We start from the raw sequence: 18136 nt of genomic DNA, 5'->3' as shown, positions 1-18136 counted from the left end.
GTAAATGATCCATCTGACTAAATGTCACAGCATTAATCCAATGGCCTGTCATCAAGGAAGCTTTCCAACGAGACGTACGCGTTGCTAATTAAACGTCTTTTTAACTTCAGACTCCATGTCAGCCTACAAATGAGTAAAACTGATATTTAACAATCCTTTCCGGTATGCTCACCTCTCTCACCATTCCTCGGAGTGGGCTGATTAGTTAAGGATGACCATGTCGGTAGTGTAAACGATTTCTCTCTGGAATATCCGTTTCTGTCTCAGGCATAAACTTTGACGATGGAAAGTCGTGAATACTCTGCCGTCAGCTTTGTTTCATCCCCAGCAGCCTTTTTTGCAGCTTCTGCCTTGTAGTCATTACTTAAAAAGCATATATCTTCAAATTTGGTCCCGCACCTGGATTATTCTCCCTCCTGCTATCCGGCAGTTCCTTTCTTGTCTGAAGTAAGGGAAGAAACAGTAGCGCTTCTACTACAAAGAAGCCGAATGCCCAAATATCGCTCTGTAAAAGAAGATGGGTCACGGTCTTTCACAAGGAAAAAAAATGCTTTCACAGGTAGGGCTTTAATAAGAGAGTCTGCCTTGGTTTTACTCTTAAGTCAGAGCAAACAGAAAAAGAGGATGCACTGGGCTCAACATCAGACTTGTTAGCCTGGATATAAACAACCCACTACAGATTTTCCCAGCTTCTGCAAAGGCACTCGTTCACAATATCTCGATACGAAGTGTCAACAGAAAGAGGTCTCTGATGTCTTTAATATAATCTTTACAAAAATGTCTCATACAAGAAATGGGGAGCTTGTAGGAGAAGCATTTACAAGGAAAACAGAAGAGGGCCTAAAACAAATCCTTGCGGTACTCCTTTGTGAGATGAGAGCGCTGTGGTAAGATTATCTCATCTTATCAGGGTTTTCAGCCTCTTTGTCCATTTCTGCCAATTAATCATTCTTTTCCGCAAGGATTTTATTTAGAGCTGGCTGAGAACCTGAATCAAACCATGCTTTCCTCACTGTCTCTACACTTTGGGCATTACAATACTCCATAGTCAAAACTGCTTTTCTAGCTTAGATTTCTTTTTCTTGTTTCCAATCAAAATATCTAGAGATTCTGAAATCTCTGAAAAATGATAGTCTTGTTTAAGAAGTGAGTTTTTGCTTAGAACGTGCAAAATAATCTGCCAATGGGATAAGCAACATAATCTTATTTCAAACAAAAACACTACCCCATTGGCAGATATTTAGCTTGTATAAACGTACGCATTTTTCGGAAAACAAGACTACAATTTTACTCGTCTACACAATCCTTCCTGGTTAAATAATGTTTGCATATTCCAGCTAAAAAGCCTTGAAACTGGCTTGGAGTCCAGATCATCGTGGTCTAATTTATCTGCGGATTCACTGGTTCACAAACAAATTGATTTGCTTAGACAAACACATTTTTAGCCTGCAGAAATGTCCTTAAACTGAAACTGTGTAATTAAAAAAAGTTCTTTCTCCGAACCAGTAAGTTTGTGCCGCATAACAACAAGTGGTACTAATGAACCTTCTTTATGCAAGCAACACATTTCAAGAATGATCGCATACGCTCGCGCACAAATAAACAGCAACCTTAGAACGTCTTCAGAAATCATTCCATACTTAACAGTCCCTGACAACAACCACCCACTGTCAAAATTGTTGTAATCAGGATGTGCATAAAACACTATCACTGTCATCATGCAAAATGGATAAGACGACAACATTGTCAGCAGTTTGCATCCAGCGGTTAATTTGCCATCTGCTCCACCTGAAGGGTGATAATTACATAGAAATAGGATGAGACGGGCTGCGTTTTTGAGTAAGAATGAGGCAATATATATGCATAAAACCGCGCAAAGCTTTTTCAAGGTGTTTAAGACTTTCATTAAGCCTGGTGTTACGTCTTAAAAACATGCTGATAAAAGAGCCCTGATGCTGCTTGCTTGTTTATGGCTCTCTTTTATGCATCTCATTCGGCTGATGTTCATACAGGCGGATTGTTTTGCTGCAGTAAGTGCTGTCGCATTGATGCGCAACTGGAACAAACGTTTCTTACGAATGTCCCATAAATAGATATTTAATTATTTTTAGGGCTCTTGAAAACACGAACATGATCGAGTTGCATGTCAAAAAGTCTCGATTCAAAAAGTCTTGTCCTTGGAAGTGATAGAGAGGTCATCTTTTACGCATCTCTCTCTGAAAGCTTCTCTATTATGCAGACATGCTCAAGAGTTTGGGACATTGAAGGAGGATTGTGAAAGTTTCTAGGTCCTTTGCTTCAAATGCTCTCTTGAGTGCAAGTATGTATTTGAAACATAAATGCAGAACCTGATTTTTCTGAGTTCGACATCTTTCCAGGGTCATCCTTGTTGACCCTGGAGCATCATTGTGATTAGAAGAACCAGTTTATAGTTTTTGAAAAGTTTAAGTTTACAAGTGTTTGGTCCTTGTACAGCAGTGTCATCTTTTTTTTCATGGGTAAGGTACACACACACACATATATATATAAAATTGGAAGTCTGTGGCATTTGAATGCTCACATCAAACCAAACCAAACCCATTATTTGCCATTCACCTAAACACTATGTTCATTAAATGGAATTATTTACTTCTGACTGAAACAAAAGGTGTCCTTGTAAATAGCTTCTGGTTCCTAACCATGTTCCTATAGCACCCTTGAGTAACTGCTCATTTTGCATGCCTCTTTCGTTTGATAACCATTTCTGTTCTTGAAATCTCAACTAATGAGCTCATGACCTGTTTGATTAAAGGAAAATGTGTAGTGTTGGAGTACTCCAAGTACGTGGTTGAAAACCACTGGTCTGCGATCATCAGGGAATGCACTCGTATCCAACTTCAGATCTAGAACAGCATGCTGCCGTCCATTTGTGCCGTGCACAAACCAGGTCACATGAATTGTGGTACAGATTTGATCTTGCATCAGGGAGTCATGCCTGAAGAATGTAGGCTGGATCCTCAGGTGGCGTTGAGGATTTGGTAAGTGTTTGTGGAAGCACAAGTGGACTTAGGCTTAGGAACACTTAATTTTCCACATTCCGCTCCATCTTGTGCACAGTCAAGCATGCAAGCCTTTTAAAGTACGCTCCACCATGAAAGGCAGACCTTATTTTTTTTAAAGCTCTCTCCTTCAGTGCTGTCTGCGTGGACATCAGCTGATGACAAAAATCCTGTAGCTGGAAAGGAATGTGGACAAATGAAATATACTTTCGGCTTTAGTTGTATCAGTCAAGCAAACATATCATCTGCTTTGGTTCTCCCTGAAATTCCAAGATCCCCAGAGCGGGGTTGAAGCTTTGACCTAAATGGCTTGTGTTGGAGAGTCATATGTTTTCTTGGCATTTCACCCTTTGCTTCCAGGTGTTGTGAAGAAAGGTTTAACTAATCCCTCAAAACCTGGCATGATTCCATTTGGAATTCTGGGGTTTTCAGCAGCTACTAGTGTCTCAATCTTTCATTCCTATTTTAAGTTCAGCTGCGCTTGCAACGTGTTTGCCAAGATTTCACGTATTTGCACTAAGTGTTTATATGGCCTTAGGGTTAGTAACGCAAATAAAATCTAAAATAAAAAAAAAGCATTTATGTTGCACAACATGCAGGAAGAAACAAGGTCTATTAATTCTTACAATATATTGTCTGTACCCCCCCATCCCCTATGTTATTTATTTACAGAACTCTAATTGTTAACTTGAATTACAATATGGTGTAAAAAATAGGGACCAGTTTATGCTTTTTAAATACTGCTCCTAATGTGAACAATTAATAAAATAGTAATAACTGAACAAATAAAGTAGATAATAGTACAAACAAGGCGATTTTTTGCATTTGCTATACAGTAATTTCAATAGGAATCCACACAACTGGGAATTTTCATGGGGGCTTCGGTCTTTTTTCCTCATTGAATATTCTTTTCGCTTGGAGGTAGCGCTTTATTTTAGTGTCCTTGTTAAAGGTAGGGTAGGTGATTTCAGAGAAGCTAGTAATCGCAAGCTTGAGTTAAAAGCGCAAGATCCCACCCTGCCTGCAAATCACTCTCCAAAACACATGAAGCAGAGGATAAGCAGCGACACGATGAGAGACGCTGTCAGATTACCTCATGTCTGAATCACCGGTGAGAAATCCGGTGCCAAACGCATATTACAATAATCTCTCGATCTGCTATAATGCACGATCCTACCTACCTACGGCTTCCACGGATGATATAAACGCATGTAAATACATTTAAACCACTTAAGTTAGTATTATTGGGATGTGAAAAGACCTTCAGCTTACTCAAAAGCACCTCCTCCGCCTTTAAACATGTAACATGTACTTATAATAACAGAAAATTGCGCGTAATAACTTGAAAAGACCTTAAACCTAATCCTAACCCATATGGTAAGTGCATATTGTCAATGAATTAAACGGCAGGGCATGAAAACAAAGCATAAATGGGTTACAAATAGTAAAAGACAATATCAAGTCATGAAGAGATCTCATCAAATCTCTAATAAAATTGTTTGGCTAGTTTGAATGAGAGTGATATATCTGCAAACAAGAAAAAAATCATCACATTTATTCAATATCAAACAAGAGTTGAATGTACATCTGCAACGACAATGGGGTCTTAAAAAAGACTGAAGTGAATATCAACAGTGTTACACCACACCCACTTTCGCTCCAACCCTTTTTATTTCATACTTCATATAATAAATTATTTAGTGCCAAATACTGAGATATGTTCTTAAGACATCGTGTTGACACGTATGAATGTTATTGATCCCTGACAAAGTCAAAGCAGTTTTTTTTTTCTTTTTTTTTCCTTTTTCTTTTAAAGTAAAACAAATTACAAGTCCAATTTACTCCAAATTTGTGCAAGACAACTTCCGTTAAGCTAAAAAAATAAGGAAGCTCCTTTTTGTACATTTACGTTGGCAAAATACAACTTCCATGATAAAATCCATAGCACATCATTCACAAGTGTTGATTACGGGTTGAACTGGCTCTCTTTACACCTGGTACTTCAAAATAGATTTTCTTTAGTCGTCATTCGTACAACAGTTATTTGTGCAATAGAGAAAATATAAGGCCTGAGTCTGGGATTTGAATTCATTCTTTTCATTTTGGGAAGAGCCACCTGCGAACTGGCTGGGAGAGTTTTCGAAGTCCTACAAAAATCAGACATTGGCATGTTTATTTTTTACTTTTTTGTAATGCTGTACAAAGCTTTTGGCAGACGTAGGGGACGCCAGCTTTTCAGTTTGATCAGTACGACAGGAGAGCCTGGCGTTCGGTCACCGCTAAACAATCCATTGCGCCGTTGACTCGCTGTCGTCTGTGGACGAGGGGGGGAGGCCGAAAGAAGAAAACGAAGAGAAGCGAACATTCTTGGCTCAGAGGCTGGTGATTAACTGCATCTGTCCGTCGCTAGCGGGGTCGCCCTCGGGGGGCCCGGGGCCAATGCAGCCCTCGCTAGTGCCTCGGCGGCTGATCTGATAGTAGGAAAGCGCTTGAGTCCCGTCTCCCAGGTCGGGCAAGCTCTTATAGCACTGCTCCTCGGTTTCGCTTTGGGCGGATGAGCAGGGAGAAGCGTGGTCCTGGCCGCCGCCGAGGTCCGACTCGGAGTCTCTGAGGTTGGGCATGCTTGTGTACAACGAGTCCCTGTTACTCGGCGAGGGCGCTATCGCTTTGTCCTCGTCGCCTTCTGCTTTTCTGCTGTCCTTCTGAGGACCGGCGGCTTTCTGAGCGCTGTACAGGAGCGAGTGAGTTCGTTGGGGCAGGAGCGGGGCCTCGAGGGCCTCCCGGTCGTTTGGGTGGAGCAGGAGCAGCTCCAGAGCCGGGTGGCTGGAGGACGGAGGCAGAGCGGAGGTGTCGGCGTCATCGTCGCTCCGGTTCCTGTTCCCGACACCTCCGTCGAAGGCCTCCTGCGGACCCCTGCTGTCGGACGGCGCCGGGCTTTTGGAGCGGCACTGGTTCTGCGGCGGCCGGCGAGGCCTCAGGTTGTTGTGGACCAGCTCGGAGATGATCATCTTCTCGAAGGCGGCGTCGTCCAGCTGCAGAGCGTCTCCGGGCGGGCAGCACAGCGCCGGGTCTTCGTAGTCGTCCTCTCGCTGCGAGTAGCTGTTGTTGAAGTTGTCGTTAAGTGGGAGCGTGTCCATGGTGCTGACATCACGGCTGTGGGTGAGAGAGTGCTGGCCTGAAATAAAAACGAACATTCAGTCCTGGTGGAAACGGTGGGACGGACAACACACGGGATTCTCGTCACACTCAAGACATGCCAAATGCCAACTAAAAATAATGCACTGAAGCTAGTGCTGTCAAACGATTCATCGCGATCAATCGCATCCATAATAAACGTTTTTCTTGCGTAGTATGTGTGTGTGATTATTATGCATATATAAATACACACATACGGTATGAAATTTGAATATATTTACGTTAACGCTATTTTACGGTTACACCTACGCATATTAGACAAAATTGCTTAGATCCTAACCGATATCCAAACTTAACATCTACCTTACTCTTAATAAGCAGCAAATTACGAACTTCGTAAGAGAGAAGTCATAGTTAATAGTTAACAAGTGTTACTGTATTTACACGTATGCATTTATTGAGTTTATATGCAAATATATTTAATACCATTTTTTTTGCGTAAGTGTATTTACATAAACAATAAATATTCACAGCACACACATATACGATGTAAACAAACTTTTTGGACGTGATTAATCATTTTACAGCACTAATTAAAACTAGGGCTGTCCGTCTAACGTCTTCATTTGGTGTTATTAATTATGGGGAATCAGATTTTCAGTTCACGAAAAAAGCCAATGTATTGGTTGCGATATCATCCGATATATAGTTTATCAATATAACACGAGCATGAATGCTGCATTTCATCTTGATCTGCTTGATTATGAATGCGATACTGATTATATACAGTAGTTCAATAAGTTAAAGTGTTTCATTTTAGACATGTTTTGTATTTATAATCCAAATTATATTATATTATTATGATTAGTTACTGAATGAATCCCGTGTGATTCGAGTGAGCAGATGATTCAATGACTCTTTAAACAAATAAGTTGAATGTTTGAGTAAATGGACTCGACTCGCTGCCACCTATTGATGTTTAAGCAAAATAAAAATTTTTTAAAAAAATTATTTCAAATATTTTCGATATTATAATAAACAAAAATAACGAATTATCATTATTTACGCCATGCTAAAACTAAATATTTATTTCTAAAGCTAGTGTTTATTCAAGGCGTTTCTCATCTAACACAAAAATTATTTTTTTATTTTTATAAAAAAGCTTTAAATTATTTTTGGGAGGGAAATTTCTCAGCCCGAATGGATGTGCGAATAACTTGTGATTAATTCGACTATCTAAATCAAAACATCATGCGACTAATTAGATAGAAAATTACTTGACAGCCCTAATTAAAACCTAAAATATTAAATGAAAAGAGTAGAGATGCATGTTGCTAAACAGATACAGTTCAGACAAAATATTTAATGGTTGATAAACTGATGTTTTATGACAGCAAGGCAGCCAGAGAACCTCTTTCAAAAACACAAAGCAATCGGCATTCTCTTTTTTTAACACAAAAAGCATGAGCATAAACACAAAACATGCTGTAAATGTCTGCATCGAACGCAAGCGTGTTCATGGAGCACACAGATCACAGAGCGGAGGCGAAGAGGGCAAACACTCACATCATGTGTGTCTGCTCAGGCTAGCTGACCTGAGAACTGCCCACGTGCCAAAAGAAAAAGAGGCAAACAACGGCGTTTTTTAAAAAAGTGAGAAATCACCAAGCAGAAAGCCTACTAACTTCAAAAGATCTGAATTCAGTCCATCGAGATCCACCACACATGTTTCATTTCACTCACAATTTGAACAAATAAATAACATGAATAAAGAAATATGCAAGACTTCTCTTTTTTATGTTCCACGCTTGAAAGGCTGAAAGCAGTTTCCCCCATAAATTAGGGTTAGGGAAAATGATAAATGTTAAACTTGGTCTCGTTTTCAGTTCATAAATGATGAAATTTAATTTTGGCTCTTATCATCTTTATATAACACGTTTATTATTATGGCAGCCTTCACTTCCATGATTTCGATCTTTAGGCTGAATTAAATATTTATTATTATTTAGATTTATTCCATATTTAATAGAAATGGAATCATTTAAGAATGAATGAATACGCTTATACTAACGCTGGGAAACAATTAATCGTATCCAATCAAAAATAAAATGTAAATTGTATATATTTACTATCTATATTTATATATATATATATATATATATATATATACACACACACACATTCAGTATATATTTAGAAAATATTTACACGTATATTTATATTAATATAATTTATATAACATATAAATATATTTAATATAGAAACATTCACATATTTCTTAAATATATACATGTATGGATGTGTATTCAAATTAAAATATTAAATATACACAATGCACACCCATATATTATGCACACAAAATGTATTAATCGTTGCCCAGCACTAAAACAAAACATTTGCATATGCATATATATGCATTCGTTTAATTCTTGCACATCTTCCCAATTCGAAATTCTATTCAAATGTGTGAAAGTATTTAGACTTTTTTGTTTCGTGAAGGAATCTGTCAGAAGGCTGAATGCAGGACACGGCAGGAGTTATCGATCTTTAAGAGAAAGAAAAAAAATACTGGCCACACTTTATTCTGACAGTCATTTCAACTAACCTTCACTACTAACTCCCACTAGTCTTATATTAGTAGACTGTAAGGGTTAGGGTCAGTACTTGCAGAGTTACATTCATGTAGGGAGCATCAAAATAAAGCAGATATTAAGCAGGCAGTCTACTAATACTCAAAGTTAAGAGTTAAAACATCTAAAGTGGACTATCAGAATAAAATGTCAGCTAATTATTTTCTGCAGCTCTGCGGTACAAGAACGCATAAACATCTCAAGTCATAATTACAAAGCAGTATGAAACAGCAGCATTTCTTGTCTAACAAAAATAAATTGGAAAAATCTTCATATATTCAGTGAACTGCTGTTTCATGCGGAGCATAGGATGGATGTAAAGTTCTGTAGTTTGAAATAAACGCAAGCGATGTGAAAAACACGTCTGTGTTCTGCTGAGAAACAGGCATCAAAGAGCTGAACGGGAGGAGAGAGGGACCGGGGGGAGAAATGAAGGACGAAAACAACCGTAAAGCATCGTCTCAGCCCAGATGATTTGCATTTGTCTATGGGGTTTGATCCGGGCAGGTATCTGTGCTGCCGGACAAGCTCTGGGAGAAAAGCCAGGCCAGATCTTTGATCGCTCAGCGGCGCGAGAGTACGAACGCTTTTCCCGCTGCTGTTCGTCTAGAGCCGAGGTCTCGGTCCGAGCCGGCCGTTCAGACGCAATTAAAAGCCGGCGTTATGCGGAGCGCCTCAGACGTTACATCCAATATTTACTTTCTGTTACAGTCCTAACATCTGTCCGCACGCCTGGAAGCGTTATCTAAAACACTGCTCATTCATTTTAGTTCATGACATTATGGGAACTTATACACTCGACCATACTTCAATCTAGCTAAATCAAGTCATATCTGCGATATTACGATATTTATTCAGTTTGAGTCTATTAATTCTATAGAAAGTGTATCACCATGCACTTCTTTATGTTTGAAGTTGCTTAAAATGTTGTGTATATATATATATATATATATATATATATATATATATATATATATATATATATATAAATAAAAATACAGTTTAAAATGGCAAATGCTGACTCAGCCTTCTCAAATGAATGAAAAAAGGCAATTGCAGTGATAAGTTTTATAATGTCTGATATGATGGATTGCTTGCTGCTTGTACATATATATTATTTCACAAGAGCATACTATCTCAGTTTAAATGCTTCACATTAAATGCGTTTCTCATTTATTTATGAGTGAAAATGTATCTACACCCTTTTTTTTTAATGAAAAATAAAAATGCAAAAAATATTATAAAATATTCAAGTAATACATTTACATAAGGGTTAGGATTATGCATCTTATGTACGTAAATAAATAAATAAATGAAGAGAAGAGGATAAGAGAAGAATATGTAGCACCGATTATAAAATTAAACGCTAAAAAATTTATTAAAATACATAACCTTGGAATAATGTTAATTAAAGGCTGCCCTATAAGCAATAAAGAGCGGGAAAAAAATCTTTGCGCCACCTTAAAATATTAAGTTTGCTAAACTTATTTAATATAAGAGACAACTTGGATATTTGAGTCATCTCAACAAATTAAATCCATCATTCCTAAAAACTGAATTAAAAGGGTTCACTTGGTGGTAATGGTCTAAAATAAAGCAAGAAATGCGTGCGGCTGAGAAAGAGAAAGGCTGCATTGATTTGATCACAGAACGACAGAAGAGAGCCGCCCATGAAGCACCTGGAGAGCGGAAAGCTGGAGGAGAAGGGGTGTTGCAGACGATGGTTTCGGCGAGAAGGTTGTTATAGCGGGTGTTAGTGTCGTGAGGCCTGAGGAGAGGGTTAGTTAGCAGATAGTTGCCCGTCATTCCTGTTGAACAAATAAACAGAGGAGAATGAGCGCTGGATCACACCGCTACGAGCGAACAGAACAACAAAATACGGACCGACCACGTCTTTCAGGTATACAGACACGCAACGGGCCACCATGCAGAGCTTACTTGGCCACAATATGACGTCCGAGCATCAGTCGCTAGCGTTTATAAATAGGACTAAGCAGCTACATCTTTTCAGAATGTGCTAAACGTTTACATGAAAAGAGTTAAGACCCAACTCAAGCTAACGGCTTGAACAACATACACTTGCGCAAAGACCGAACAAAGAACATTGAGGATGCTGTAACCTAAGAAAAGAAAGTTTTATAGCATTTGGACTTGCATGCATATGCACTTTTTACTGTGTGTGCATGAATCCCATACGATTTGGACGTAGTCGTGCGATATATCTCTCTGTTAATTCCATTTGTGAAAACTATATATGTATGATTTAAAGAAGTCTCTCCCGGGGCTGTGCGTGAACTCTATTCTCTTTTTAAAAATTTGGTACATTTTAAACAAAAAGAAGAAAGAAAAGCAGCAAAAAAGACGATAGGAAGGCCGAACAAAATAGGGCGCTCACGGATCAAACAGAACTAAACAACCCGGTTTAGCCTTTCAAACGGAAAAAAGAAAACGACAACATTAAGACGTTTTTGGGTTATGCATTTGGAGCCACGATTTCTGCTCTACGTGTAGCGTGTGATGGAGAAAAACGAAAAACCTATGCATTTATATTTATTTATTACAGATCAATAAAGTGAGATGGATTCATGCAATGCATCGTGGGCCACGCAGCAAGAAAAGATGTCACGGACAAACTATAAATCACACGAGTTTAAAAAAGACACAATATATATCTCCATTACTTGTTGTGTTGCTGGAAAGAGAGAGGAAAATGTGTCTTAATGCTGAACTGATCAGACGTTGTTCACTTTGAATGTTCTGCGCTTGCTCTTATAACGGCAAAATAACAATAGCTAGTTTTTTACATTTACATTTATTTTTAAAAGGCAATGCTATTAAGCTATTACTATGAGCTACTTGTAAATTAGACTCAGCGCGCAGGCTTGTGTAAACCGTCTTCATCTCCTGCACATGCGTCCCTCATCCCTTTTCCATCTTCAGCTCGGCCCTAAATCGATCCGAACTAACCTCAAAACACACGCCGAGTGCGCCGGCGCCACCTAAGCTGGAGCTGTACGAAGCGTTTGACGGGTTACCTTGGTTTAGAGTGGAAGTGCTGTTGATATCTCCGGAGATGAAGGACGACTCTGACTGTTTCCTCACAGTGTCGTTCCACATCCTCCTGATACGGCTCTGCACGCGCACACACACACACACACACACACACACACACACACATGCTGATTAATACGGCTAATATTCACGCGGCATCGGCAAACGGCATTGCGGTGAATAGCGGCACTATTAACACCACATGAGGAATAAAAACCCCAGAAGAAAATATGTCTAAACAACGCAGAGCTTCATAAGATTACAGCGATGAGCACAAACACTCGCCACATTATTACAGCATTAAAGGAAAGATGTAGATTCAGTACAAGCTCTATCAACAATTATTTGTGGACTGCAACAGAAAACTGTTAATAGAGAGCAATACAAATAAAAGCCAATTGAAGGGAATTGAAAAAGATGCTGTTGTAGTAATGAACTTATCTTTGGAGTGAGACTTTGTGGATAGATTTATCATGAAGCTAAAGTATATGGACTAGAATTGGGCTTACAAAAAAACAACAACAACAACAGCGCATGTAACATGACAAAAATCTAATTCATTCTTCGAGTTACAAACAGTATGAAAGGATTTTATCTTCAGTGTTAGAGGTTATTATTATTATTATAATATTTTGTCACCACACCATAAGACACTTTGGTACATCGACTACCCATATGAACTATTATTTGAGCTTAAATCTGTGTAAATCACCATTTTGAGATACTTTAAGCGATTGAACGTGTATTTATGTATTGAAACATGTTAATTTAAATAATTTAAGTACATTTTATGAATTCAATCACACTTTACCAGTGAAAAAAAAAAACAAACAAAAAATTGTATATATATATATACACACACACACACACACGTATATACACTAAATATAAAAATAAATAAATAAATAAATAAATATATATATATATATATATATATATATATATTTTTTTATTTTTTCAAATAATTAATATTATATACAAATATTTGTAATATATTGCATGTGTGTATTTATATACGCAATAAATGTACACAGTAAACAAAAACAACAAGGTGAGTCCTTTCAAAGCATAATCTCATATGCGCTGCATTTCATAAAAAGGGTTATTCATCATTTTAAATTGAGCAAACAGACATCCATTCAATGGTTTTTTTCCTCGCTGAATTTGAGCATGTGAACAAGGCACAGATTTAATGATCTGCTCTGGACGAGTCTTTAGTTACCGACTCGCTGAATTAAAACGAACAGGAAGCTCCTCAGAGCCGAGCGATTGATTCCATAACTCGTCTGTTTATGAAAATCAATGACGACCGGACGGAGAAGAGCAAATCTGTACAATCGCCAGCGCAGGCAACAAAGAAGAAAAACATCCCCGTTTGATGCGTTGGTTGGGATGTACCTGCGTGGCAGATGAGTATCGAGCGGTGGACCTGGAGGCCGAGGATTTGTTAACGCCGTGAGCTCCTTCGGAAGGAAGACCGGAGCAGCACTGAGACTGCCGCAAACACTTGCTGTACTCTTTACGCACCTGAAAACACAGCAAAGAACAGGCCCGGGGGCTTTCTGTGAATGATTCGCATGCTTTCCGATCAGGCACCGAATCGATTAGCCATTAGCCGATATTTTCAATCCGAGCAAAAACACCCCGAAAAGACTCACAGGAAAACTTTTGCAGATTATGAACTCTTTGCCCTACCGCGAATATATCGGCAAGACGTTTGCGTGACGTATTCTTTAAATATTCATACGCCCCGTGTGAGATTTGCAGTTCGTCTTAATCATTTGTGGACATACTGTATTTACACTTAAGATAAGTAGGGATTAAAGAGACGTGTGAGTTGGTTAAATGATTCATTTGGATTAGACTCCACCGCGCCACATGTGCTGCTTGAACACGGACAGATGCTGATTCTGCAACAGATGTTATTCGCTTATCTCGCTAGCACCGAAACAAGATTTAATATTCCTTGACATTAATAAAAACACCCGGGAGGAAGCGCAAACACAGAACTCCATGCATACCTGCGATAATTAAATGCGTGGCGTAATTGCGCTTTATGCATTTATTCTCGCTTTATATGCTGGCCATTATAAAGTTCAAATTAACAGTAGATGTCATTAAGGTCAAATTTTATTCTCACTATTAATTCGTTATTAACTACGAAGGGATCTAGAAGCTAGCTCAAACATACGTGTGCAAACATATTTATCGATAAAGCTCATTCTGACTTCTGATGAAGAGTATCATATAAATAACATTCATAATTGATATTAAATAAGATAAATGCAATACGATGCATTTTTGTGTAGATCGAAGGACTTTCACTCACAGATGGGCCTGAAATAACACTGGACCGATTTTAATCTTTTAGAACTACGCATTAAAATATGTAACAACCTTTTAAGACGACACTGAAGACGTCTTGCGACTTCAGAATTAGCCTGAGCTCAAAACATTGAGTTGAATTAAATAGGACAAATAAACTCGGTGCATCAATAACAAAGCAAGCGATTCCTTGGGTGTGTGTCGTGGGTTTACCTTCTTCTGCAGAAGACAGTGGAAGATGAAGATGAACATCCCTTGCAAGGTGTTGAAGACCGTGAAGAGGTAGGCCATGATCGCTGAAGAGTCGTTCAAGAAAAACAGGCCAAATGCCCAGGTCAGGCAGACTAGACACAGCAACGCAAAAGCCCCAAACACCCAGGACCTGGAAGGCACAGGGTTACAGTTAGAAATGCATTTCATAGCCTCATGGGAAAGTCGTGCTTCCGCCTACATTTCTGCAAAACTCAAAAACGTACCAAAATCTCTGCATTTTGAACACTAGATATAATGTATAGTCAGTATAATCAGTATAATCACCCAAAGTATCATTTAAAGGGACAGAGTTTTCATTAAGAAAGCCACATTTTCACACAATTCATATTTTGTTGGGTTTTAGTGCTTCTGTTGTCTTCGTCTGTAAATTGCTTCAGATAAAAGTGTCTGCTTAGCGACTAAATGTAAATGTTAACACTCTCGGCTTGCGTTCAGGGAAAGCGTTACGTTTATATAATTAATTAATTTATACATATATTTACCCTCGTATAAATTATATAATTGTAAATGTAAAAAAAATATGCTGTATGCATGTCTTTGTATATACATAATACATACAGCACACACACACATCATGTTAAAAATCTTTTGGATGTGATTAATCATTTGACAGCACTAACATTTGCATTTCTGTGTTATGATTTATGACTTTCATAGCACAGAATACAATGTCACACAGTAAAACTAAATGCAATCCTTTGTTAATTTTTTTTGTTTAGTCAACTAAAATATTCCAGTTTTAACATGAAGTGAAAAAGTGTAGGATTTCAAGTTGAAACAACTATTTTTTTTTACAGTGTATATACGTCAATGGGTGCCAGACACATTCTTTAAAATATCTTCTTTTGTGTTCAGCACAAAAAAACTACTACAGATCCGGGTCGACACGAGGGTGCATAAATTATTTTTGGGCAAACTATCCCTTTAATGTCAATTATCAGAAGTTAGATCTGCTTCGTGTGTTTCTGTTTTCATTTACGGCTGTTGTATGCATTTATTAATCTCACTGACATCATTGTTGATTATAATGACAGCGCTGAGGTCATGCTGAGCGAAACGCCGCTGATCTGAGCTTATTTCCTCTCCGTCGGCGAGTCGATTAATTGTCTCTGATTGGCTATCGCATTCATGTGCTCCGTTTTACTCCCGAAACACAAACACGCAACGAGCACCGACCCAAAAGGATCATTTGTTCGAGAACAGCACATTAATTCACAAAACAGACGGAGGGAAAAAAACCAACACCGAATGCTTTAATAAATTCAAGCCATTGCTCCAATCGGACCACCCGGATCCAGATACACACGAGCTCAAGACAGCCGAGTATCTCTGGACTCTTTAGAGACTCCAGCAACTACTTCTGGGGCTCAGATGTCCTGAACGGACGACCCCTTCAAACGGACGCGACAAGAGAGGATTTCACGACCCCCAGATGCGAGTTACTTTGGGTCCAATAAAACATCTTGCTTATCATACCATTGTACGGCACATCTGGAAATACGCATGCAGCTCCGAAGGACAACGTTTATGAGCGTCAGACGTTGCAGGAAGCAAACGAATGAGTTAACGCGGTGCTTGAAAAGTTAACGATTTCTTTAATTATTCCCAATTAGCTGTGTTTGAGTAGATCCAGCTCCGCATGCAACCTCGGCGTTGGCTAACACGGTTACACGCTTATTAGCATTAGCTACTTATTAGTGCCAATTAACCACATATTAATGCCTTATTCTGCAACCCTAACCCAACCCAATACCAACAACTATTAACAAGCAGCCAATCGAGAAAGGGAAGAGTCACAGCTAAGAGTTAACAAGCGCTATCTACATGCGTTACCGTATCGTGCCGCTTTGAATAAAGCGAATCAAGATAATAAGTTGCGACGGCAAAATAGCCGAGGCCCGAACATGAAAGACAAACGTAAGAATGTAAAGCTGCGCGGCGAGCTTACCGTATGCTCTCCAGTCGGCTGGAATCAGGTTTCATAGACATTGAGTGTTTCACCATCTTGTACATAGTCACCACCAGAAAGATGAGATTGAGCTGTCGGAAAAGATAAAACACGTTGAGAAGACCACACAGCTTTCCCGCAGCTCTTGGAAATCACGTTCGCAATTCATCATTCAGATGGCATATCTGTCAAACATCATTTCATATTTACGTTCCCGTTCCGTGCAATCATCTTTCTAGGGATCTGTGATCACCGTGCAGGCTACTAGGCGGCTATCGGTGAAATAAAAAGATATACATAAATAAAAATAAAGCGTTATTTATGTTGGCTGATCTGAAGTACAAACACAGCCTTCGATAATTCAAAAAGCAGACAGCAAACGTCAAAATGCAAGAATGCATGAACTCTGCTGGGAGTTTTCCAAGACGTCTTATAAACTACGGTTTTATGCACGGTCCATCTGAAGAGGTCGCTTTTTAATAGTTCTGCATGACAATTTAAAATAGATGTTGGATGAAGGCATGATTCAAGTCGCTACAGGAGCTTGTAAGAACGCCGATATTTCTTGAGACATAAACTATCACCCAGAAAATAAAGTGCTACCATTCGTTCCTAATTCTGATCTTAAAGATTATCGGAGACAAACTGCGCGTAGGCGCCTTCTCAGGCGAGTGTAAGTCATAACTTTGGCCCTGAAAATGTCTGCTTGCTGGCAAGAGCTTGTGTTTTTCTTCACCGCCCTGAACATGGGAATGTAATTCAGGCTGACCAGAGAAGACCTCTTAAAGAAACATACTTCAGAAAACCAAAAACTGACTATCATCTATATTAAATGTGTGGAACGAGAATAAAGCGTCTCAATTAAAAGAAGCTTGTTTTAATTCCATTTCCCTCTATATGTTATAACAATGTCCTGTTTACGCGATTTACTTCCTATCAAATGATCAAAAGTCTAAAACGTATAGAATATTGAAAATGTGCACTTGTCGTTAGCTCGGTGTATTATGTTTGACTTGCATCCAAAATGTGAAAACCTACATTTCAAATATGTGAGCGCATTTAGCTTTGCATTCAAGAGAAGGAAAAACACACATCTGGTTTATTTCTTAGAGGCGCACACACACACACACACACACACACACACACACACACACACACATATATATATATATATACACACAGAATGCAGCTAGAGAGCGAAAGAATATGCCTTTTCAAAGAAAGGCACTGAATTCTTTGCTTGGTCGATCATCAACACAAACCACATGTAAACACCAAAGAATTCAACCCAATTTTTCAGAGCCTTTCAAATAAAGAGCGACCCGCTCAAGAACACAACCAATTACAGAAAGAGCAGGACTGGGGAGATGAAGACAAAGGAAAGAACGCGAGGAAGGAAGGGAAAAAAGAAAATCAAATTTCGAACAATTGCGAATGATTTGTTTAAATCTATACATGCTTTGCATTTACATTTGGAGCTTGGCGGTACTTCAGACTTGCTCTCTACTTTTATCGGACCTATCCAAAAGATATTAGAATAAAAATTAGAATAAAACTTGTATTCCAAAGCAAAGGAAAAAGCAATGTTCAGCAACAGAATGCCACATCGCAAATATGGAAACGTTTAGATTCAGGGTGGGTTTATCTCCCGTTTCAGTCCTTGTCCAGATGTGTATCTCTTCGTTCACTTTTAATGCACATCCACTACGGCTACAAGGAAAAAACAGATATATTTC

At 38.7% G+C, this 18136-nt stretch overlaps 1 protein-coding gene across 8 annotated transcripts in view; it reads right to left on the bottom strand.

The window, feature by feature from the left end:
• Positions 1-4578: 4578 nt before the first annotated feature.
• Positions 4579-18136, bottom strand: part of LOC122323258 (adhesion G protein-coupled receptor L2-like) — a 95764-nt gene continuing 82206 nt past the window's right edge. For 4 of the 8 annotated variants that reach the window (XM_043216955.1, XM_043216974.1, XM_043216964.1 and 1 more), the window contains 6 exons: positions 16401-16492; positions 14393-14561; positions 13253-13381; positions 11839-11935; positions 10483-10611; positions 4579-6213 (listed from right to left, as the gene is read on the bottom strand). In XM_043216955.1, the coding sequence (XP_043072890.1) occupies positions 5411-6213; positions 10483-10611; positions 11839-11935; positions 13253-13381; positions 14393-14561; positions 16401-16492 (1419 nt within the window). In that variant the 3' untranslated portion in view covers positions 4579-5410. Of the gene's footprint in view, positions 6214-7739; positions 7776-10482; positions 10612-11838; positions 11936-13252; positions 13382-14392; positions 14562-16400; positions 16493-18136 lie in introns of all 8 variants that reach the window. The other 4 variants (XM_043216993.1, XM_043216999.1, XM_043217007.1 and 1 more) reach the window with 3 other exon arrangements.

The sequence above is a fragment of the Puntigrus tetrazona genome, chromosome 2 (assembly GCF_018831695.1).
Source record: "Puntigrus tetrazona isolate hp1 chromosome 2, ASM1883169v1, whole genome shotgun sequence".
Lineage (NCBI taxonomy): Eukaryota > Metazoa > Chordata > Actinopteri > Cypriniformes > Cyprinidae > Puntigrus > Puntigrus tetrazona.
Note: the sequence above shows the minus strand (reverse complement) of the source record. Positions and strands in the feature narration are given on the sequence as shown.